The following is a 24,128-nucleotide window of genomic DNA, read 5'->3' on the forward strand; positions in this document are numbered from 1 at the left end:
TTTGAATGAAATGTGGTACAAGTTGACAGCTCATGGCTGCTGGCTCCCGCAGGGACATAATGTGAGGGATAGCACTTTACATGTTCTGTCTCCAATACCTTGGCTGAAGAGTGAGGCTTGTAAGACAATGGGGGCTATTTATCAAACTGGTGTAAAGTAGAACTGGCTTTGTTGCCCATAGTAACCAATCAGATTCCACCTTTAATTTTCCAAAGGAGCTCTGAAAATGAAAGGTGGAATCTGATTGGTTGCTATAAGCAACTAAGCCAGTTCTACTTTACAACAGTTTGATAAATTACCCCAATATGCCTATAATTGTTGTATTGAGCAATTTCACCTGATATCAGCCGGCGTTCTACTCCTCTGTATGAAGAATCCAGACCAGAATAGGACATGTTCTATAATTTGTGGAACAGCTGCATGGATGCGGACATAACATGGATGACATGCATGTACAGTACACGTTTCACGGTTCCATAAATGGATCCGCCAAAAATGCGAATCCGATGCGGGCCCAAAATACGGTTGTATGCATGAGGCATCCAATCCTCATTTTTTTGTAGATCACACGTGGACCCATACATATCTACAGGGGCACAAATAATGAAGACAGAACATAGATTTCATTCATGTGTTGTCCAAATCCGTGCTGCCATTAATTATAGAATATGTCCTATTCTTTTCCATTTTGCTGGCAAGAATAGGCAGTTCTATTAGGCCTCATGCAGACGACCATTGTGTGCATCTGTGGCCGTTGTGCCGTTTTCCGTTTTTTTTTCGCGGACCCATTTACTTTCAATGTCCGTGGAAAAATCGGAAAATGCACCGTTGTTCATCCGCCTCCGTGATCTGTGTATCCTGTCCGTCAAAAAAAATATGACCTGTCCTATGCATACATGCAGACTGAGGCTACCTCAGAGGGATAAGGTGATGTGGCTGTGGGGGACATTTATCAATAATATTACAAATCAAAAGTAGTGATTTGTTTAATCTCATATACTGTATAAAAAGGTGCACGCCACATTTAACCACCTCCTGACCGCCTAACGCAGGGATGCGTCCTGCGGGCGGCCGGGTTATTCCTCCTGGACGCATCTACGCGTCATCTCGCGAGAGCGACACGCAGTTGAGAAGTTGACCTACAGCCAGCCAGTAGTGATAATTCGCTGGCAGGCTGTAGATGCTTTTTTTTTTTTTTTTAACCCCAAAAAGGTATATTAGACGCTGTTTTGTTAACAGCGTCTAATATACCTGCTACCTGGTCCTCTGGTGGTCCCTTTTGCTTGGATCGACCACCAGAGGACACAGGCAGCTCTGTAAGTAGCACCAATCGCCACACTACACTACACCCCACCCCCGTCACTTATTAACCCGTGATCACCCCATATAGACTTCTGATCACCCCCCTGTCATTGATCACCTCCCTGTAAGGCTCCATTCAGACGTCCGTATGTGTTTTGCGGATCCGCAAAACACTGACACCGGCAATGTGCTTTCCGCATTTTGCGGATCTGCACATTGCCAGAACTATATAGAAAATGCCTTTTCTTGTCCGCAATTGCGGACAAGAATAGGACATGTTCTATAGGCTCCACAAAAAATGCAGTGTTCGCCCGATCAGGCCTTATCTTGTGCGCACACTTATGTTCAGTCCAATTGATTTTTTAAAGTCTCACATTCCACTAACTTGTGACAAAAAATAAAATCTTGCATGAACTCACCATACCCCTCACGGAATCAGAATGCGTAAAAATGCCTGTGTAATCCTAAAGGAACTCATTGGAATTTGGGCCCCTTTGCGCACCTAGGCTGCAAAAAAGTGTCACACATGTGGTATCGCCGTATTCCGAAGAAGTAGGGCAATGTGTTTTAGGGTGTATTTTTACATATACCCATACTGTGTGTGAGAAATATCTCTGTAAATGACAACTTTTTACATTTTTTTTTTTTTTATACAAAGTTGTCAATTTACAGAGATATTTCTCACACACATTATGGGTATATGTAAAAATGCACACCAAACCACATTGCCCTACTTCTCCTGAATACGGTGATACCACATGTGTGACACTTTTTCTTTTGCAGCCTAGGAGCGCAAAGGGGCCCAAATTCCAATTAGTACCTTTTAGGAGGGCATTTTTAGACATTTGGATTCCAGACTTCTCACGCTTTAGGGCCTCTAAAATGCCAGGGCAGTATAAATACCCCACATTGTGACCCCGTTTTGGAAAGAAGACACCCCAAGGTATTCCGTGAGGGGCATGGCGAGTTCATGTAAAATTTTATTTTTTGTCACAAGTTAGTGGAATATGAGACTTTGTATAAAATAAAAAAATATTTTTCCGCTAACTTGTGCCAAAAAAACAAAACAAAAAAAAAAACTTCTATGAACTCGCCATGCCCCTCACAGATTACCTTGGGGTGTCTTCTTTCCAAAATGGGGTCACTTGTGGGGTATTTATACTGCCCTGGCATTTTAGGGGCCCTAAAGCGTGAGAAGTAGTTTGTAATTTAAATGCATAACAAATGCCCTGTGAAATCCTAAAGATACTCATTGGAATTTGGGCCCCTTTTGTGCACCTAGGCTACAAAAAAGTGTCACACATGTGGCATCGCCGTACTCGGGAGAAGTAGGGCAATGTGTTTTGGGGTGTATTTTTACATATACCCATGCTGGGTGAGAGAAATAGCTCTGTAAAATGACAACTTTGTATAAAAAAATGTGAAAAGTTGTCTATTACAGAGATATTTATCTCACCCAGCATGGGTATATGTAAAAATACACCCCAAAACACATTGCCACACTTAGAACAATACATTTAGAGAAAAATGTATATAGAAATTTAGTTTTATTTGAAAAATTCTGTAACAGAAAGTGAAAAATGTCATTTTTTTTGGCCAAAAATTTGGTTAAAATGTCAGCAGCAATGAAATACCACTAAATGAAAGCTCTATTAGTGAGTAGAAAAGGAGGTAAAATTTATTTGGGTGGTAAGTTGTATGACCGAGCAATAAACCGTGAAAGTAGTATAGTGCAGAATTGTAAAAAGTGGTCTGGTCATTAAAGGGGTTGTCCAGGTTCAGAGCTGAACCTGGACATCCCTCCATTTTCACCCCGGCAGCCCCCCTGACATGAGCATCGGAGCAGTTCATGCTCCGATGCTCTCCTTTGCCCTGCGCTAAATCGCGCAGGGCAAAGGCATTTTTCTGAGTTCCGGTGACATACCGGGCTCTCTATGGGGCTGACAGGCAGCCCGGTGACGTCACCGGCACTGACGGGCGGGATTTAGCGCTGCCCTAGCCAGTAAAACGGCTAGGGCAGAGCTAAAGCCCGCCCCTCAGAGCCGGTGACGTCACCGAACACATTGCTGGGCGGAAGTTACCGCCCGGCAGTGTGTTATTGAAAACACAAGAGCCTGTGCCCTGCGCGATCTAGCGCAGGGCACTGGAGCGCATCGGAGCATGAGATGCTCCAATGCCAGGCTCAGGAGGGCTGCCGGGGTGAAAATAAGGGTATGTCCGGGTTCAGCTCTGAACCCGGACAACCCCTTTAAGGGTGTTTAAGCTAGGGGAGCTGAGGTGGTTAAAATGGGACTTTTTAAAATATAAACTTGATTATTCGCCCATTTCTCTTTATTTGCGACATTTTAAAGCCAATACTGTATCACTATAAGGCCTCATGCACTCGACCGTTGTTTTATTCCGTGTCCGTTGTGCTTTTTTTTCGTGATTTTCTGCGGACCCATTGACTTTCAATGGGTCTGTTGAAAACTCGGCTAATGCACAGTTTGCCATCCGCGCCCGTGATCCGTGGTTCCAGTCCGTCAAAAAAATATAACCTGTCCCATTATTTTCACGGAAAACGGTTTGCGGACCCATTCAAGTACATGGGACCGCTAAAAAACGCGGAGGCACACAAGATTGTCGTCCGCGTCAGTTTTTTTTTTTTCCTATCATTTGCATGGCAAACCTATCTTAGACTTTTTTTTACTTTTCATTATGTCTGGTGGTCCTCCAAAAATAAAGGAAGACCCACAGAAACGGATAACAGAACCCCTTTTTGCAGAACGGAACACAACAACGGTCATGAGGCCTAAGGCTGCGTTCACATCAGCGTTCAGCCTTTCAGTTCTCCTGAAAGGAGAAGGAGAATGGAAAGGACGGATTTGGCACATAATTGAGCCTAACAGAGCCTATGGATCCCATAGACTGTAATGGGGTCCGTTAGGTTTCCGTTTAGAAGAAGATTTTGGAGTGGAGACAAAAGTAGTGCATGCAGGACTTTTGTCTCAGCTTCATAAATCTTCCTCTGAGCAGAAACCTAATGGACCCCATTATAGTCTATCGAGTCCTTAGGCCTCTTTCACACGGGCGTCATTTTTTTGGCCCGGCTAAGAGCCGGGTGCGTTGCGGGAAAATGCGCGATTTTTTCTGCGCAAGTGCAAAACATTGTCATGCGTTGCACTCGCGTGAGAAAAATCGCGCATGTTTGGTACCCAAACCCGAACTTCTTCATAGAAGTTCGGGCTTGGGATTGATGTTCTGAAGATTGTATTATTTTCCCTTATAACATGGTTATAAGGGAAAATAATAGCATTCTGAATACAGAATGCATAGTAAACCAGCGCTAGAGGGGTTAAAATAAAATAAAAAATAATTTAACTCACCTTAGTCCACTTGTTCGCGAAGCCGGCATCTCCTTGTGTCTCCGCTGCTGATGAACAGGACCTGGGATGAGCTGCTCCATTAAATACCGGTTAAGGACCTTCGATGACGTCACTCCGGTCATCACATGGTACGTCACATGATCTTTTACCATGGTGATTCACCATGGTAAAAGATCATGTGATGACCGGAGTGACGTCATCGAAGGTCCTTAAGCTCTATTTAATGGAGCAGCTCATCCCAGGTCCTGTTCATCAGCAGCGGAGACACAAGGAGATGCCGGCTTCGCGAACAAGTGGACTAAGGTGAGTTAAATTATTTTTTATTTTATTTTAACCCCTCTAGCGCTGGTTTACTATGCATTCTGTATTCAGAATGCTATTATTTTCCCTTATAACCATGTTATAAGGGAAAATAATAATGATCGGGTCTCCATCCCGATGGTCTCCTAGCAACCATGCGTGCAAATCGCATGGCATCCGTACTTGCTTGCGGATGCCATCCGATTTTCACACACCACATTCACTTCTATGGGGCCTGCGTCACGTCAAAATCGGACATTATAGAGCATGCTGCGATTTGCACTGAACGTACAAGTGATGCGTTAAAAACAACGCTCATGTGCACAGCCCCATAGAAATGAATGGGTCAGGATTCAGTGCGGGTGCCATACGTTCGCCGCACGGATCGCACCCGCACGGAAAAGTCGCCCGTGTGAAAGGGGCCTTAGGGTTCCGTTCGGCTCAGTTATGTGCCGAATCCGTCCTTTCCATTCTCCTAGTCCTATAACGGAGCAGGAGAATGGAAAGACTGAACGCTGATGTGAACTAAGCCTAAGGGCTCATGCCCACGAACGTAAGGGCTCCGTGCCTGTGCTGCGGACTGCAAATTGCGATCCGCAATGCATGGGCACCGACTGTGGGGCAGCCACATGCAGATTGCGGACCCACCGCAAAAAATTAGCGCATCCACTACTTTTTTTGCGGTGCAGAGGCACGGCCAGAAACCCCATGGAAGCACACCGTAGTGCTTACGTGGGGTTCCGATCCGTGCTTCTGCTCCATCTCTCTGGTTTTGCAGACCCATTCAAGTGAATGGGTCCGCATCCGTGATGCGGGGTGCACACGGCCGGTGTCCTGTGTATTGCAGACCCGCCGTATTCGGGCCGCAATACTGCTACGGTGGGGCAACGGCCGTGTCCATGAGCCCTAAGGCTACTTTCACATCAGGGATTTTCCATTCCAGTTTTGAGGTCCGGCAGAGAATCCCAAAATCTGGGCCAAAACGGTTCAGTTTTGGGCCAATGTGTTGAGAATGGGGTATGCTCCATTGAGGATGCATTCTGTTCCGGTAGCTTTCTGTTTTGTGACCGGACACAAAACTGCTGCAAGCTGTGGTACTATGTCTGGTCATCTAAACGGTACTACATTGACGGTGTAAGGCCTCATGCACACAACAGTGTTTTTTCACTGTCAGTGATTTGGCTTCAGTGGTCCGTGTCCGATTTTGCTTGTTGTGTTTCCTTGAAAAGTGTAATTTTATTGCACCAAGGTCTTGTAGAAAAAAAACTGACACTGACGCGGACAGATGACATACAGATGCATCTGTTTTTTTTGACGGACCCATTGACTTGAATGGGTCCGTCCTCCGTTTTCTACTGACAAGAATAGGACAGGTTATATTTTTTTGATGGACTGTAATCACGGCTCACGGACGCGGAGAAAAAACAGAGGACTATCAGTTTTTTTTTCACAGCTCCATAGAAATGAATGGGACCCCCGCTAAACTGTGAAAAATGACGGAACGGACACGGATGCACACAACGGTCGTGTGCATGAGGCCTTAGTCAATGGTGGATCCATGAAAAAAAACACACGTCACCCATTGACTTTCAATGTTTTTAGTGACTGATCCGGTTTGTTCCCTTTCAGTTTAACACAACCGCACCCTAACAGAACGGATGCATCCTGATTAAATCAAACAGAACCGTTTTGATTATTTTATGCAAATTAGGACTTTGGTGCAATGAGGGCGTCACAATTCCTCTGGTTGCAGCCAAGCTCCACTCCTTTCCGGGGCCAGCCCCTCCCTCACTGCTTTGATTGACAGGGCCAGGCAATGGTTCCTACAGAGAAATCTAAAAACCCAATATCCCTTTTAAACTGTACTCTGGAAATGGAGGGTTTAACTCCATTCATGACCAGGTCTCTCCGTATTAGGGTCAGTACGTGACTCTCACAGCGTAAGGGCTCATGCACACAGCCGTATATATATTTTTTTCTGCATCCAATCCATATTTTTTGCAGGTCGGATGCGAACCCTTTCATCTCAGTGGGCACTCCGTGTGCTATCTGCATCTGTATGTCCATTTAGTGGCACCCGCAAAAATATTTGAAAGTCATATATTTTGAAAGTGGTGTGCGCCTTTTAATATATAAGGTGAAACAAATCACCACTTTTGATTTGTGGCACAAATTACACCATTATTGATCAAAGTCCCCCACACTCTTCAGCCACATCAACTTAACCCTCTGAGGTAGCCTCAGTCTGCATGTCCTCACACTATATAGTGCAGAAAGTTTAGTTCCGCAAAATGTGGAATGCACATAGCTGGTATTTATGTTTTGCGGATCCGCAAAACAGGCTGCGGTCATGTTGCATGAGCCCTTTTACTGATTTATAGTGCTGTGCAACCCTTAGAGTCCTGAAATCTATTGTGTTATACGGACAGCATTATGTCACTGTAAATGCTCAAGCTCATGGCCGTAGACATTTTTGCAGAGCGGCTCGTCCAGCCCTCTATAGAACTGTCCTACCTTTGTCCGTATTAGGACAAGAATAGGACATGTTGCATTTTTTTGCTGGGCCGCGGAACGGATATCTTTTGCAGCTCATTGAAGTGGATGGGCCCACATCCGACCCCCAAAAAATGTGCATCAGCTGCGGACAAAAACAGCCAAGTGCATGAGCCCTAATTTAGTAGATTTACACAGCATTATAAGGGCTCATGCACATGTCCGATGTTTTGTGGTTCCGCAAAACACGGATACTGGCTGTGTGCATTCCACAGTTTACGGAACAGCCGATCCCCTAATAGAACCGCAATGCGGACAATAATAGGACATGTTCTATTATTATTATTTTTTTTGTGGAAATGAGGACCTAGAAACACGAAATGTACATGGAGTCATTTGCGTTTTTGTTTTTTGGACCCATGGAAATGAATGCTTCCGCATATGGGCTGCAAAAAATACTGGAGTGGACACGCAATAAAAATACGTTCGTGTGCATGAGCCCCAAATCAGTCAAAGGAGCGGACCTCTCACTGACGCACGCTACGGGTTTCTGGCACTGAACTCACTCGTGTGTGTCTGGCCTAAAGAGGACCTGACTTTTTTTTTTTTCATTGATGTGAATGTAAGACCAGCTCACAGTATCTGAAATCCAGTTGTGGAGGGTGAAAAATGATCATTGTAGACAGAAAGAAGGCCTCACTATTATAACATGGCTTAATAACCAATTGGTTAAAATAGCAATATACAGTGAATCCTCCCCAAAGAATGGTAAAAAAACAAGTGCATCAGTGAATATGCAGCACTACAAAGCCACAGCTGAGCGAAACAAAGGAGTCCTCAAACGGCAATATATGCAAAAATAAAAATAAAAACATGGAGATCACAAGACACACACAAAATATGTGATACCTCCAAGCGGACACAGTATACATAAGCCAGTAAATGTAAAGTGAGCACATATAGAGAGAGCCTGCGAGTCTCTATATACTAAGCAGTTATAAAGTGCCAAGTGCAACAAGAGTACTTTCACACTTGCGGCAGAGGATTCCCCCAGAAGAAGGTGTTTCCGCTGAAACGCGCATCAGGGAGTGTGGTCCTCTTTGTGGTGACAGCAACATTATGGGTAAGCTGTAGTTACACCATATGCATATACTTTACCTAATGTGGGCGCTATCATAAACCTTTGATCGGTTCCTGCTTTTGTAGGCTGTATACATGTTGCACTTGGCACTTTATAATTGCTTAGTATATGGACACTCGCAGGCTCTCTCTATATGTGCTCACTTTACATTTACTGGCTTATGTATACTCTGTCCGCTTGGAGGTATCACATATTTCATGTGTGTCTTTTGAGGGGTTATTATAGGTTGCTTTACACTAAGTTTGCACATTTTTATAGTAATGTTGTAACCTAAATATTTTAAAGCCACAGCTGAGGAGACTCAATATTGCCGCAATATTAGGGTACTTTCACACTAGCGTTATTCTTTTCCGGCATAGAGTTCCCTCCTAGGGGCTCTATACAGGAAAATAACTGATCAGTTTTATCCCCATGCATTCTGAATGTAGAGCAATCCGTTCAGGATGCATCAGGATGTCTTCAGTTCAGTCTTTTAGACTTTTCAGGACGGAGATAATACCGCAGCATGTTACGGTTTTATCTCCGTCCAAAATCCGGAACACTTGCCTGAATGCTGGATCTGGCATTTTTTCCTATTGAAATGCATTAATGCCGAATCCGGCCCCGAGTGTTCTGGCAAAACTGATCCGGCATTGCGGTCTTGAAAACTTGAAAAAAAAAAAATGCCGGATCCGTTTTTTCGGATGACACCGGAGAGACAGATCCGGCATTTCAATGCATTTGTCAGACGGATCAGGATTCTGATCCGTTTGACAAATGCCCTCAGTTTGCATGCGTTTTGCCGGAATCCTCTGCTGCAAGTGTGAAAGTACCCTAAGCAATAGCGAATAAAGGATTTTTTGTAGTACTCAATAGTTTTGTAACACATGAGTAACGGTCAGTCTATAGAGTTACCAACATGTTGTTACTCTCAGAACTGTTCGATACATGGAGAGACTGTTGCTCTACTGCTGTTTTCCCCCCCTCGACAAGCATCCACAGATGAATACAGGGCCCCATGCATAAAGCCTTACAGACAGCAGTATAAATGGTGTAGGACCAAAGGCAGCTGCAGCTAAAAAAGAGGAGTAGGACGATGCCACGTAAGTGTTCTGTTCATTCCTCTGTTAATAGAATTTTTATATATTTTGATATTTACATTTTTTATACATTTTTTTTTTAATTCAATTAAGAGATGACTATTTAATAACTTTACACTTATAATGTATTAGCATACTGCTGTATGCCATTACACTATGCCATGTGACACGCAGATACAGGCTCCTGTTCGGGCAACACTAGTGAGCCTTAACAGCAGGATTACCAAACGGACAGATCTGGGGTCCACAGGACTGACTGCATGGGGGGTCCTCAGTGTTTGATTGGGTCACCAAGGATACCCCGAGGCCAGATCAAAAAAGGGGAGTGCCCTTTGATTATTCTGCTTTTATAGACCAAGGCGCTCAGAGGCTTAACAGCAGGGATGGGAGCGTTCTTGATCCCCGGGTGTAGAGCTGCTCACTGCTCTTCTCTACAGCGACACCAAAGACGTCACTGCGCCACCCGTCGTTCGACTAGATTGTAGGATGAATCCGCCCAGAAGTGGTTTTACTTGCTTGCATTTTAAGTGGGTGAAAAAGTTTACGTGGCCGTGGATACCTATGTTATTTAGGTATATGCTAGATTTATGAACTGTGACTTTTTAAAAAGTTGCGCAGAAAGGTGCGTTGTCGCCGCAATAGGGAGTAACCTCTCTAGAAGGAAGTATTATTTGTAAAGATGCCCTTGTGTTCAATTATTGCTTTGGCTTAAAGGTATCGTAAAAAATTTCTCCAAATCTGTGTTTTCAAAAAGAGAATGTATTAATGCTTTGATTATAATGGCGCCTTCAAATTCGGTTACTGAAAATCAGTTCCATTCATTTGAACGGGGCAGCAAGTACATGGATTTCTGTTAGGCTACTTTCACAACAGCGTTTTTGCTGGATCGGTCATGGATCAGCAAAAACGCTTCCGTTACTGATAATTCAACCATCTGCATCCGTTATGAACGGATCCAGTTGTATTATCTGTAACATTGCCAAGACGGATCAGTCATGAACTCCATTGAAAGTAAATGGGGGACGGATCCGTTTTCTATTGTCAGAGAAAATTTAACTGTCCCCATTGACTCACATTGTGTGTCAGGACGGATCTGTCTTGCTCCACACCACATCCAGACAGAAAAATGCTGCTTGTCTGCGATGGGGACTCAACCAAACGGAACAGAATGCATTCGGGTGCATTCCGTTTAGTTCAGTTTTGTCCCCATTGACAACGAATGGGGACAAAGCTGAAGCGTTTCCCCCTGCTATTGAGATCCTATGACGGATCTCAATAGCGAAAAGGGAAAGTGTAAGTGTGAAAGTAGCCTAAGCTCCATTAAGATGAATGGAAATGATTTTCAGTTGCGGAACTTTCTGCCACAAAATCTGGCATGTGTGAAGGCGCCTAGGGGTCCATTCACGCATCCGTAGTGCATTGTGGATCCGTAATACACCCGGCCCGCACCCCCATAGAACTGCCCAAAATATGACATGTTCTATTTTTTTCCGAAGCCGCAGACCGGAAATTCGGGGGCGTGCTTCGTAAATGCGGATGCGGAGAGCACATAGTATGCCCTCCGCTTCCATTCCTGCCCCATTGAGAATTATTGGGTCCGCACCCGTTCCGGATATTGCGTAACGGATGCGGACCCATTCCATGGACGTGTGAATGAAGCCTTACAGTGTATTTAAAATATATACTGAACAATACTTATTTTTTTTCTTTACATTATTTTTGGGGCAGCCCCAAGTTTCTACTCACAGCAACTCCAAGATTTGGTTTACAAGAGAAACAGCTGCCCCATCATCATTATTGTTTTAATTTTTTTTCCGTTTACGTTCCTTTTTTTTGTGTTCCATATATGGACCGTATACGGAACCATTGATTTCAATGGATCCGCAAAAAAAAGGAAGGTGTTTCAGTGTCTACATATTCTGAGAGACATTTCTTTTTTTTTACTTTTTGGGAGATTGTCTTAGGTTGGGTCTCATTTTTTTGCAGGATAAGATGACAGTTTGATTGGTATGATTTTGGGGGGCATACGCCTTTTTGATTGCTTGGTGTTGCACTTTTTGTGATGTAAGGTGACAAAGAACAAATTGTTTTAGCACAGTTTTTATTAAATTTTTTCTACGGCGTTCACGTGAGGGGGTGGATCATGTGATATTTTTGTAGAGCTGGTCGTTACGGACACAGCAATACCCAATATGTTTTGGTTTTCTTTTTTTTTCTTTTTACAATTTTATGTGTTTTATTTTGGGTATTTTTTATTTTATTTTTACTTGAGACGTAATTTTTTTTTTTTTAATGAAAAACTTTTTTATTTTTTTTTTACTTTATTTTTTATTTTTACTTTTGTCCCACTCTGGGACTTCAACTTCTGGGGTCTGATTCCCTCTGAAATGCATTACAATACAACCTGTATTGTAATGCATTGGCTGTCAGCTTCTATGCTGACAGCCTACCTGTGAGACCCAGCCTAAGGTCTGGATCTCACAGGCTTCCGTATAAGGCAAGCTCCGATGCCTATAGAAGGCATCGGGTCCACGCCACTGCAGCGTGGGACCCGATGAGGAAGTGGAGGGCACCAATACCCTCCGAACCCTCTGCATGCCGTGGTCAGCTTTGACAGCGGCATACAGGGGGTTAACACGCCGGCATTGGTGTTTTGACCGATGCTGGCATATGCAGCAGGGCCGGCTGTCAGTGACCGCCTGATCAGCCTGCTGTACATGTACAGGGCTGGTCCTTAAAGGGGTTCTACAGTTTGTTTTAACTGATGATCTATCCTCTCGATAGATCATCAGCATCTAACCGGCTTGGGTCCGACACCCAGGAACCCTGCCGATCAGCTGTTTGAGAAGGCAGCAGCGCTCCAGCAGCGCCGCGTCCTTCTCACTGTCTACAGCTGGCTCAGTGACGTCATGACTAGTATCAACTGGCCTGGGCGTGGCTAAACTCCATTCAGGTGAACAGTAAACAGTGAGAGTCCGTGGCGCTGCTGGAGTGCCTTCTCAAACATCTGATCGGTGGGGGTCCCGGGTGTTGGACCCCTGCCGGTCAGATGCTGATGATCTATCCAGAGGATTGATCATCAGTTAAAACAAACTGCAGAACCCCTTTACTCACAAATTTTTTATTAGAAAGTCAGAGCATACAACATCTTCCATAGTGTCGCAGTACAATGAAATATAATATAATTTGCGCATCACAGTACAGACTCCTAAAATAGAAGACATTGGATGAGAAGTTTACATTCATATAAGAAGAAACAAGGCCGTGAAGAGATGGGCAACAAACAGTAATTAAAACTGCGCCACATTTAAAATTAATTAGTAGAAATGAAATATCTATCTCCTACAATTGCAGATCCCGCAAAGAAGGATAGTTACTGGATATGTAAGATGCTCATTTTTGCCATCTGACGCTGACACAAGACAATCGGCATAGCTTTTTCGCAATCAGTAGTTCCATGCCATAATTATAGTGGACTTTAGCAATGATTTCTGGTATAGCTGGAAGTTCCCTGCTCTTCCACCTCTTAGCTATTGCAACTCTCGTTACCGTTAGTATATGAAAAGCAATAGTTAGGTCTGCTATAGGTAAACATTCCAGCCCCAAGGAGAGCAAAGCTATTTCCGGGGAGAATGGGAGTGCCACCTCAATTACAGCATCCACAAGTGACAATATTTACTGCACATCTGGTGAACAGTGGGACAGGTCCACCAGTGGCTGACAGGCACCACCAACAAACATTCAAGGTAGTTGGGTATATCATTGATAGACGATAAGGGGTGTAATACCACCTATAAAGGAGTTTTCTTGAGGCCTCTAGGTGGTTGACACATTTAGAGGTTCTAGAACTGAGGGAGAATACGAAGGCCCATTGTGCTGGAAAATTTTATTTAGGTCTTTCTCCCATTTGATCTTGAACGGGAATTTTGATATAGTAACCGAGATCTGTAACCCCCTATAAGCTTCAGAAATACCTCCTTTCCGTATCAGTGGGTTCTGGAAAGATACAGCAAACGCAGAGAGTTTAGAGGGATGAGTAATGTTCTTAGATGCTAGAAGGTGACGTAATTGAAGATATTTATAAAAATCAGACCACTGGATTTGATACCGCTCCCTTAACTCTGTGAATGAAATCAGGGCTCCATTAGATAAAATTCGAGACACTGAAAGGATCCCATTAGATTCCCATTGTGAGAAGTCAGTATCCAGCAAGCAGGCACTGAAAGCTGACAACGGAGCATCTATAATCCTGAATGGAAGAATTTTCGGTGTAAGGGGACATTTGGTCCACAAGGACATTCCAGCCTGAACAGTGACAGATGGAGATTGAGGAGGCGTTTTGGAGAGTATTCTTGCCAAAGTAAATGCTGCAATGAGGGTGCACAAGTTAAGCTAGATTCCATATGTACCCATTTTTTCGCTGTGTCATTAATCCACCAGCTTTTGAGTTGGTCGAGCACCGTAGCTTGGTAATAGGTAAAATGGCACGGACATCCCAGCCCCCCCAACTTAACAGGCCTGTATAGGATATCTGCCGCCACTCTCGCCCTCTGTTTTTTCCATATAAATTGCAATATAAGGGGTTGAAGCAAGGCAATATATCGGCGTGGCACAATGACAGGCAGATTCCTAAATAAGTACAGAATCTTAGGCAAAAGGAACATTTTGGTCGCTGCAATTCGGCCCACCCAAGAGAGAGGGTATTGCGAGTAAGCCAGAATGTCATTTTTATTTGAGTGATGATAGCATTATAGTTAACTGACTGGAGATTACTAAGGGGGAACGTGAGGGTGATACCTAAGTAAGGAATACTACCTTCGGCCCATTTGAAAGGGAACTCAGCTGAGATGGTACCTTTAGTGTCTGACAAGAGCCACATTCCTAGCATAAGCGATTTGTGAGAGTTAATTTTATAGTAGCTCACCCGACTAAATTGATCGATGATGTTTGAAACCGCTATTAAGGAGGATAAGGGGTCTATAACTGAAATAATGACGTCGTCCGCAAAAAGACCTATTTTATTCTCTGTTTCACCAATAGTGATACCCTTAATATTTGGGGACAACCTGATTCGATGAGCTAGAGGTTCCATCAACAGAGCAAATAGGAGGGGAGTAAGGGGACACCCCTGCCTAGTGCCATTAGTAATCATAAAAGGTGTGGAGAGGGCTCCTGAGGAATATACTCTGGCCGAGGGTTTAGAGTATAACGCTAAAATGGAAGACAGAAGCCTTGGGGGGGGGAAACCAAATTTGCCCAACACTGCCTCAAGATAGCCCCAGTGGATCCGGTCGAACGCCTTCTCAGCGTCCAATGATAGGAGCAGAGAAGGCGCTCGACCTTCAGCCACCACTGACATAATATTCAAGAATCTGCGTGTACCATCTACCGTCTGCCGGTCCTTGACAAATCCAATTTGATCAGTGTCAATTAACGTTGGGAGAACATTTGTCAAGCGGGTCGCAATCACCTTAGCGTAGATTTTTAGGTCCACGTTAAGGAGAGATATTGGCCTAAAATTTGAGGGAACATCTGGGGATTTCCCAGGTTTTGGCAGAGTGACTATCAATGCACTTAGCATTTCTTCAGGTAATGAACCTGAGGACGCAGCATCATTAAATAGCCTAGTTAAGTAAGGAACTAGAAGGTCTTTATGGGCTTTGTAAAATTCATTGGTGAAACCGTCCGGGCCGGGAGATTTGCCAACTTTTAGGGTTTTGATTGCTGCAGAAATTTGCTCTGGAGAGAAAACAGAGGATGCGTCTAGTTTCTATCTGTCAATGAGGGCAAATTGAGATGGCTTAAAAACGCTTGTATAGAGGGTAAAGAAGGTTGAGGTGTGGATGCGTCATCTGAAAGGTTGTATAGTGAGGCATAGTATTTAGCAAACTCATCAGCAATGCCTTGCGGATCAAACACCCTAGACCAGTGATGCCCAACCTACGGCCCGCGGGCCAAATGCGGCCCGCGAAGCCATGTCATGCGGCCCGCGCTGCGAACGGCACAGGCAGCAAAGCGATGCTGCCTGCGCCTGCAATCTCTCCGCCCAGCCCCGCCTCCTAGCTAATTTATTCACTGCACTTGCCTCTGAAATTGAAGAGAAGCGCCGCCGTAATCTCGCACAGGTGCACTGGCAGAGGCATCGTAGTGCGCATGCACAGTCTTCCTGGCCTCTGCCAGTGCGCCTGTGCGAGATTACGGCGGCGCTTCTCTTCAATTTCAGAGGCAAGTGCAGTGAATAAATTAGCTAGGAAGGGGCTCTGGGTAGGGGGGGGGGGAATATCTGTGGAGGACACTGAAGGGGGGGGGAATATCTGTGGAGGACACTGAAGGGGGGGGGGGAATATCTGTGGAGGACACTGAAGGGGGGGGGGAATATCTGTGGAGGACACTGAAGGGGGGGGGAATATCTGTGGAGGACACTGAAGGGGGGGGGAATATCTGTGGAGGACACTGAAGGGGGGGGGGAATATCTGTGGAGGACACTGAAGGGGGGGGGGGAATATCTGTGGAGGACACTGAAGGGGGGGGGGAATATCTGTGGAGGACACTGAAGGGGGGGGGAATATCTGTGGAGGACACTGAAGGGGGGGGGGAATATCTGTGGAGGACACTGAAGGGGGGGGGGGAATATCTGTGGAGGACACTGAAGGGGGGGGGGGAATATCTGTGGAGGACACTGAAGGGGGGGGGGAATATCTGTGGAGGACACTGAAGGGGGGGGAATATCTGTGGAGGACACTGAAGGGGGGGAATATCTGTGGACGGCACTGAAGGGGGGGGGGATATCTGTGGACGGCACTGAAGGGGGGGGGGGGATATCTGTGGACGGCACTGAAGGGGGGGATATCTGTGGACGGCACTGAAGGGGGGGGGATATCTGTGGACGGCACTGAAGGGGGGGGGATATCTGTGGACGGCACTGAAGGGGGGGGGATATCTGTGGACGGCACTGAAGGGGGGGGGATATCTGTGGACGGCACTGAAGGGGGGGGGGATATCTGTGGACGGCACTGAAGGGGGGGGGGGATATCTGTGGACGGCACTGAAGGGGGGGGATATTTGTGGACGGCACTGAAGGGGGGGGGATTTCTGTGGACGGCACTGAAGGGGGGGGGGGTGTCTAGCTACGCCCCTGATTGTCAAGATTGGGCGGGCACTGGAGCGATAGAGCGCCCTGCTGTAGGAGAAGCCGGCGGGAGATGAAAGGAGGAGGGGCCAGCTCCTGGTGGTGTCGCGCAAACATGGCGGTGGAGGATCTGACTGAAGCCTAAAGACCAAACATCAAGGTAGACCTGCAGAAGAAGGTGACAGCGCAGTATGTGATGTATACATGTGTGTAATGTATGTAGTGCAGTGTGTGATAATCACATAAAGTTCATGCAAGCGAGATTTAATTAACGTTATTTCTGCTGCCCTATGGGGCAAGTAGGAAGATTTATTTAAGCGATGCAGATCAGCTAGCCTAGATTGCAACTGGAGTAACAGAGTTCTGCATTTTTTATCATAGGAAGATTGTTTAATAAAATGACCCCTGAGAGTCGCTTTCATTGCACACCACAAAATACCATCAGATGTCACCAGTGTCCTTCTCCTTAAAATAATTGTGCAAACACTCGATGGTTTGAGGTGAGTAACGCGGACTCTGCAGTATAAAGTTATTAAGCCTCCATATGGAGTGATGTGCAGTAGCATATTGTTCTGTTATTTCAATTGCAATGGGCGCATGGTCAGACCAAGTAATAGTATAGATATTTGAGGAGGCCACGCAGGGCAGTAAATGCCTTCTGACCAAAAAGTAATCAATCCTAGTATACACCCTATGGGCAGCAGAAAAAAAGGTGAAATCACGCTCAGTGGGGTGCTGGATCCGCCAGGTGTCATATAGATCATGCGATTGAGCAAGCTTAGCAATCGCCGAGGGTTCCCTAGCATCAGTTAACGAGGTAGAGTCCATGGAAGGCCACATCACCGTGTTAGTCTCCCAACACAATGAGATGTCCTCTCTGAACTTTAGACACTTTGCGCAAAAGAGAATTACAGAAAGCAGAGGGGCGCCGATTAGGTGCATATAAAGAGACAATTGTGTATTGGACATTGTTAATAAGGCCCATCACAATGACAAATCTCCCACCGCTATCCACCTCAACCTTCTCCATTTGAAATGCAATAGAATCTTTAAATGCAATGGATACCCCCCCCCTTTTTTTCCTCCCAACTGCGGGTGCTGAGAATATATGAGGGAAATTTTTGTGCTTTAATCTAGGTACATCGACGGACAATAAGTGTGTTTCTTGTACGCAGAGTATGTCGGCTTGAAGGTGCTTAGTTTCTTTCCATAGTAAAGACCGTTTAAAGGGCGAGTTCAGCCCTTTAGCATTAAGTGAAACAATCTTAAATACCATAGTGAAAACTGATCGAGGGAGCGTTTAGCCGCAGTATCTCATATGAGAAGACCCCACGTCGTAGAGGTACAGGATCAATCATAGGAGATGCAGAATACACCTGAGAAGAGGAAAATGTGGTGCTGTGAACAGAGAAATGAATCAAGACAATAACATAACTAAGAGAACAGATGACGGTGGTAACCGCTCGAGTACAGAGAAGCAGGAATAATATACAAAACTTCACTAAGGGTAATTGCAACATAGGGGCAGTATACAAAAATACTGGTCATATTCACGAGCTAGGATCGGCCTGAATCAGCCAAAGTAGCGCCCTGCAAGGAAAATTAGTAGGATATAAGGGGAGGTAAAAAAAAAACAGGCACTAATTGAATGGCAAGGCTGAGCGAGATTTCTCACCCATCCAATAATCATACAGTTTTTTCCATTTCATCCACCATGACGGCCCACATTGAGATTGACCCTTGACCTCTGTAGGGGCAGGAACACATAGAGAGTTTAAGAACCCCCCACCCCTCCACCTCCTCAGTGCTTTCCTGCCCCTACAGGGGCCAACACGTGGAGAGTTCCTCCTTCATGGAGGATGAAATAGCCTTATCTTTCTTACAGGTTCTCCAGCTGGCCTCCCGCGGCAGGGGCCAAGGCTGGCCAGCTAGGAGCATCGAGGACCCTCGTCTTGGCTTATGCCGAGGCCTGTGGTCCTCCCCATACCTTCGGACTTCCTTCCCTCCTTGTGGAAGCAGTTGAAGGTGCGGCTTCTCGGCGCGCGGCGCTCGGCGTCCTTTCCTTCTGGAGGACCGAGCTCTAGCGTCCGGCAGGGGGAGCAGGTGCGACGCATGGAGCGTCTCTATGGGCGGGCCGGGCGACGCACGCCTCTCTTAGTAGGCTAGTGCGGCGCAGGCCTACGCCGTCATGCAGGGCGCAGCTAGATGACGTCAGACGCCGGGAATTTAAAAAAAAAGACCGCGGTTCCTTTCGGCACCTCACCTGTTACACCGCGATGTCTGAGACACCTGCTCCCCGCCAGGAAGGTCCTGATCCTTCTGCATCCAGCACCGTGAGTCCCCTTCTGGGGGGTGTATATTTCAGTTTTTGTAAGCCTGAATTACTAATGCTGGGTTATCTGGTTGCTTCCTTCTGCAGGGCAGCAAGGAGTTAAAATCCAAAACAAAACCCTTAAAATGCTGTGCTTGTTCCAGGCGTCTCCCCGAAAATTATAAAAGAGACTATGCAAACCTTGCACTTCGGAGATTTGGAAAGAGGAGCAACCAGATATACTCTCGGAGATGAAGTCTTTTATTTCTGATGAGATTGTCCTCTTTAGCCTCCTTATCTACCCCTTCCAGCAACCCCATCCCTTCTAAGAAGCGCAAAATATCCGTTATTTCTTCTTCTGAGGGTGAAGAGGTTGAAGTGGCCTCTGCCTCGTCCAGACAATTTCCTAATGAGGAACCCTTGTCGGACGGAGAGATTCTGGAGGAGGATAAAAGATACTTTTTTTTCCGCTAATGAAATGGGAGAGCTGCTCCGAGCAGTCAGGTCCACTATGGGCATTGAAGATATTCCTAAACCCCGTACGGTTCAGGATGAAATGTTTGGGGGCCTTAGAGCTAGGTCTCCTATTGTTTTCCCCATCAATGAAAATATAAAGGAAATGATATTAGGAAGAAGGGTTTTCCAGAGGACAAAGAACCAAAAAAGAAGCCCTTTCGGCAGTACCAACCCCAGCAGAGATCCTACAGGGGGAAAGGGAAGTCTGGCCGATGGAGTTATCCAAAAGGGGGGAGAGGAAGAGGCTTTATCCTCAATCCCCAGAATAGGCAACCTAAGCAGCAATGACGCCAGGGTAGGGGGGCGACTGATGGGTTTTCTATCCTCCTGGAGTCAGGTAACTTCAAATCCCTGGGTGCTAAATATAATCTCCCAGGGTTACAGGATAAAGTTCACATCAGTCCCCCCAAGAAGATACTGCATTACACCTCAGAGCAGATCAGATCTCCCGAAAATCTGGCAGGGCGTCCAAGACCTCTTAGAGCTAGGGGTAATTCGAAAGGTTCCTATCCCAGAGGAAAGGAGAGGATTCTATTCCAGTCTTTTTTTAGAAAAAAAAACAGACCAATCCTTTCGCACGATAATAAACTTAAAACCCCTAAACAGGTCTATCTTATACAGGAGGTTCAGGATGGAGACCATCCCATCCACAATCCCTCTGATTCCAAAAGGGGCATTCATGTCGTCAATCGATCTGAAGGACGCTTACTACCACGTCCCCATCCATCATCTTTCCCAAAAGTATCTAAGATTTGCTCTAAGAGGACCAGACAGGTCTATACATCATTTCCAATATGTCGCCCTCCCTTTCGGTATCTCCTCGGCCCCCAGGGTCTTCACAAAGATCGTAGTAGAGATGGTGGCCTGCCTTAGTCAGGAAGGAATTACAATTATTCCTTATCTCGACGACTTTTTAATTCTGGGCAAGACAGAATCCGAGAACCTTCTGGCGACCCGAAGATTCTCGGAACTCTTAAAGAACCTCGGATGGATTATAAATATAAAAAAATCCACCCTAACCCCGTCCATGAGAATAAAATTCCTGGGTGTGGAATTAGATTCGGCCCAGCTGATGACCTTCCTCCCTCAGGACAAAGCTTCTGCACTGACAGAGAAAGTCAGATCATTCCAGAGGGCTCGCAACTGCTCCATCAGAAAGGCCATGAGTCTCCTAGGAAGCCTAACCGCCTGCATTCCCTCGGTGGCATGGTGCCAAAGCCACACAAGAATAATCCAAAGTTGGATCCTATCTATCTGGGACGGGAGACAGTTAAGTCTAGACAGGGTCTTTCGGATCCCTCAGTCCGTAAAAACAGACTTGGATTGGTGGAAAGTAAAAAAGAAGACTTCTAGGAGGCCTTCAGTGGCGGAACCATCCAGTCGTTCAAGTAATCACGGACGCAAGCCTCGGAGGCTGGGGAGCGAAGATAGGAGATCATCTTCTACAAGGTACCTGGCCCGCCGAGATAAGAGACAGATCCTCCAACTACCGAGAGCTTTACGCAGTCCTGGAAGCATTATTAAAAGGAGAGTGCCTTCTAAAAGGGCGACATCTAAGGGTAATGTCAGACAATACCACAACGGTGGCTTATCTGCGTCACCAGGGGGGAACAAGATCACGGCCTCTTGGCGAGATAGCAAAAAGAATTTTCTCCTGGGCAGAAGTAAACACTTTATCTCTGTCCGCCATCCACCTAAGGGGCTGCGAAAACACAGTAGCAGACTTTCTGAGCAGAGAGATAGTAGACCCAGGAGAATGGTCTCTGAACAGGAATGTCTTCCAAAAGATCTCGGAAAGATGGTGCTGTCCAGAGGTAGACTTATTCGCCTCCAGAAAAAACGCGCAGGTAGACTGTTTTTGCTCCCTAAACCCAGGAGACAATCCGTGGGCAATCGATGCTCTATCAATACAGTGGAATTGGAGACTAGCCTACGCCTTTCCCCCAATACCACTACTACCTCGGGTCGTCCAGAAGCTCCTGGAGGAACCGACTACTCTCATCCTGATAGCCCCTCTTTGGCCAAAGAGAAGTTGGTTCTCCACTCTAAGACAGCTATCACTGGAAGATCCGTGGGAGATTCCCTTCCAGAGGGACATTCTAGTCCAGGGCCCTCTTCTTCATCCAGACCCAGGCATATTCAGACTGTCAGCCTGGATCCTGAGAGCGAGACACTAAGAAGCAGAGGACTTTCGGAAAAGGTGATAAGTACTCTGAGGGCAAGTAGAAAAAAGGTGACCTCCTCCATCTACCTTTAAGATCTGGAAGAAATACTGTTCCTGGTTAGGAGTTGAGCGCCCAGACACCACCTCTCCTCCTATCAACAGAATTTTGGACTTTCTACAGTGCGGCCTCGAGTTAGGCCTTAGACCTAGTACTTTGAAGGTCCAAATTTCTGCCCTCAGCTCCTTCTATGACTGCAGCCTGGCCAACCACAGATGGATCAGGAGGTTCTTTAGAGCGGTTGCAAGGTTGAGAGCCTCCCTGAGATCCAGAACTCCGACCTGGGATCTTAATACCGTACTAGAGGGCTTAACAAAACCTCCATTTGTACCTTCGTCGGAGATCTCTTTAAAACACCTTTCCCTCAAGACTGCCTTTCTGATCGCTATCACCTCAGCCAGACGCATTGGGGAGATCCAGGCTTTATCGTGTAGAGAGCCCTACCTCCAAATTAACAAGGATCACATCCGTCTAACTCTCGACCCAGGCTTTCTCCCTAAAGTAGTCTCTCCTTTCCATCTAGAGCAGGAGATCTTCCTACCCTCTATCCCTAGGTCCGAACATGCAGGGTCTAGTGATAGGTTACATCTCCTGGATGTTAGGGACATAGTTATCCGTTACCTGGATTCTACCAGAGATTTTAGGGTGGATGACAATCTCCTTATTCAGTTTTCAGGGAAGAATAAAGGAAAGAAGTTAGCCAGGTCTTCCATAGCTAGATGGATCAAATCCACTATTGAATGCTGCTACAAGATCCAGAACAAAACCAGTCCTGGTAATGTTAAAGCCCATTCTACTAGGGCTACGGCCTCTTCTTGGGCTGAGAAAGGAGGGGTCTCGCTGGACCAGATCTGTAAAGCCGCAACCTGGTCTAGCACTAATACTTTTGTAAAACACTATCGCCTTAATCTTCCGGACGCAAATGAAGCTCTTTTCGGCCGGAAGGTTCTACAGGCGATATCCCCACCCATTTAGTTATCTGATATGTCTCAATGTGGGCCGTCATGGTGGATGAAATGGAAAAACCGCAATTAGACTTACCGGTAATTCTGTTTCCTTGAATCCACCATGACGGCCCATACTATTCCCCTTCCCAAAAAAATTAAAAAAAATAAAAAAAATTTTATATAAGAATTTTTTGATTTATGTTGCATATACATGCAGGAGTTTAAGGGTATGGATCAATATCCTTTTACTTTCGTTCCACCTTTTCGGGTAATTGTAAAGCACTGAGGAGGTGGAGGGGTGGGGGGTTCTTAAACTCTCTATGTGTTCCTGCCCCTACAGAGGTCAAGGGTCAATCTCAATGTGGGCCGTCATGGTGGATTCAAGGAAACGGAATTACCGGTAAGTCTAATTGCGGTTTTTCGCTTGCGATGTTGCACGGTGAACCATTCCTCTTCAACGCGCGGGATCGGCGAATGCTGATGACTGTCGCCATGAGATTCAGGATCTGATAGGCCCCATTCTCGACAAAGTTTCAGCGCAGATGCGGGAGAGGAGGCCACTTGCAGTGTGCCGCTGTAAGTAATAAGCTACTTAACGGGGAACCCCCATCTGTAAGGGATCCCATGCTTACGCAGTAAAGCAGTGCTGGAAGTGAATTTCCGGCGCCTTGCCAAGGTAGCCGCTGATAAGTCGGCGAAAATGGAGATGTCCTGAAACCGCTCCGGTAGAACAGGGGAGTTTCTTGCTGCTTTCAGGATCTGTTCTTTAGCATGTAAAAAATGGATGCGCGCAATAGTGTCACGCGGTACAGAGGTAGGCAGAGATTTGGGCTTAGGTAGCCTATGTGCTCTATCTATGAGCAAATCTGCGATTGGAGCCTGAGGTAGCATGCATTTCAGTCTCCAGAATTCCGCGGAAACTCAGATTGTTCCTGCGTGAACGGTCCTCCATGTCTGCGATTTTGAGTTTCAACGCTGCTATTTCTTCTTTATGGGAATTAGCAGTGTCCATTATCCGTTATGAGCCATTTTAGATTCCACATGCGCGGTTCTAGACCCCAAAGCTGAGATATCATGTTGAATTTGGGTAATGGCGTCCCTGAGGTCCTGTTTTAATGACTTTTGTAAATCTGCCATGAGAACTTTCATCCCCTTTAACACTGCATCAGTGATTGGAGCAGAATTTGATTCCCCTCCTGCCATCTCCAGCAAGGCAGCTGAGGCACTGTGTGCCCGGTGTGATGGAGGGTCCTGCTGCACAGAAAGGTCATGCTGAGGAGAATATGTGACCTGTGCAGGGGATAGCGATGCAGAAGAGGAGAC

General features: G+C 45.9%; 1 protein-coding gene across 1 annotated transcript in view; it reads left to right on the plus strand.

Moving 5' to 3' along the window:
- Nucleotides 1-24,128, plus strand: part of TSPOAP1 (TSPO associated protein 1) — a 196,261-nt gene that overhangs the window by 35,834 nt on the left and 136,299 nt on the right. The window contains 3 exon segments of the mRNA XM_044285794.1: nucleotides 19,410-19,542; nucleotides 20,258-21,836; nucleotides 21,895-22,633. Coding sequence (XP_044141729.1) covers nucleotides 19,410-19,542; nucleotides 20,258-21,836; nucleotides 21,895-22,633 — 2,451 coding nt within the window.

This window comes from Bufo gargarizans, chromosome 3 (assembly GCF_014858855.1).
Source record: "Bufo gargarizans isolate SCDJY-AF-19 chromosome 3, ASM1485885v1, whole genome shotgun sequence".
In the NCBI taxonomy this organism is placed as follows: Eukaryota; Metazoa; Chordata; class Amphibia; order Anura; family Bufonidae; genus Bufo; species Bufo gargarizans.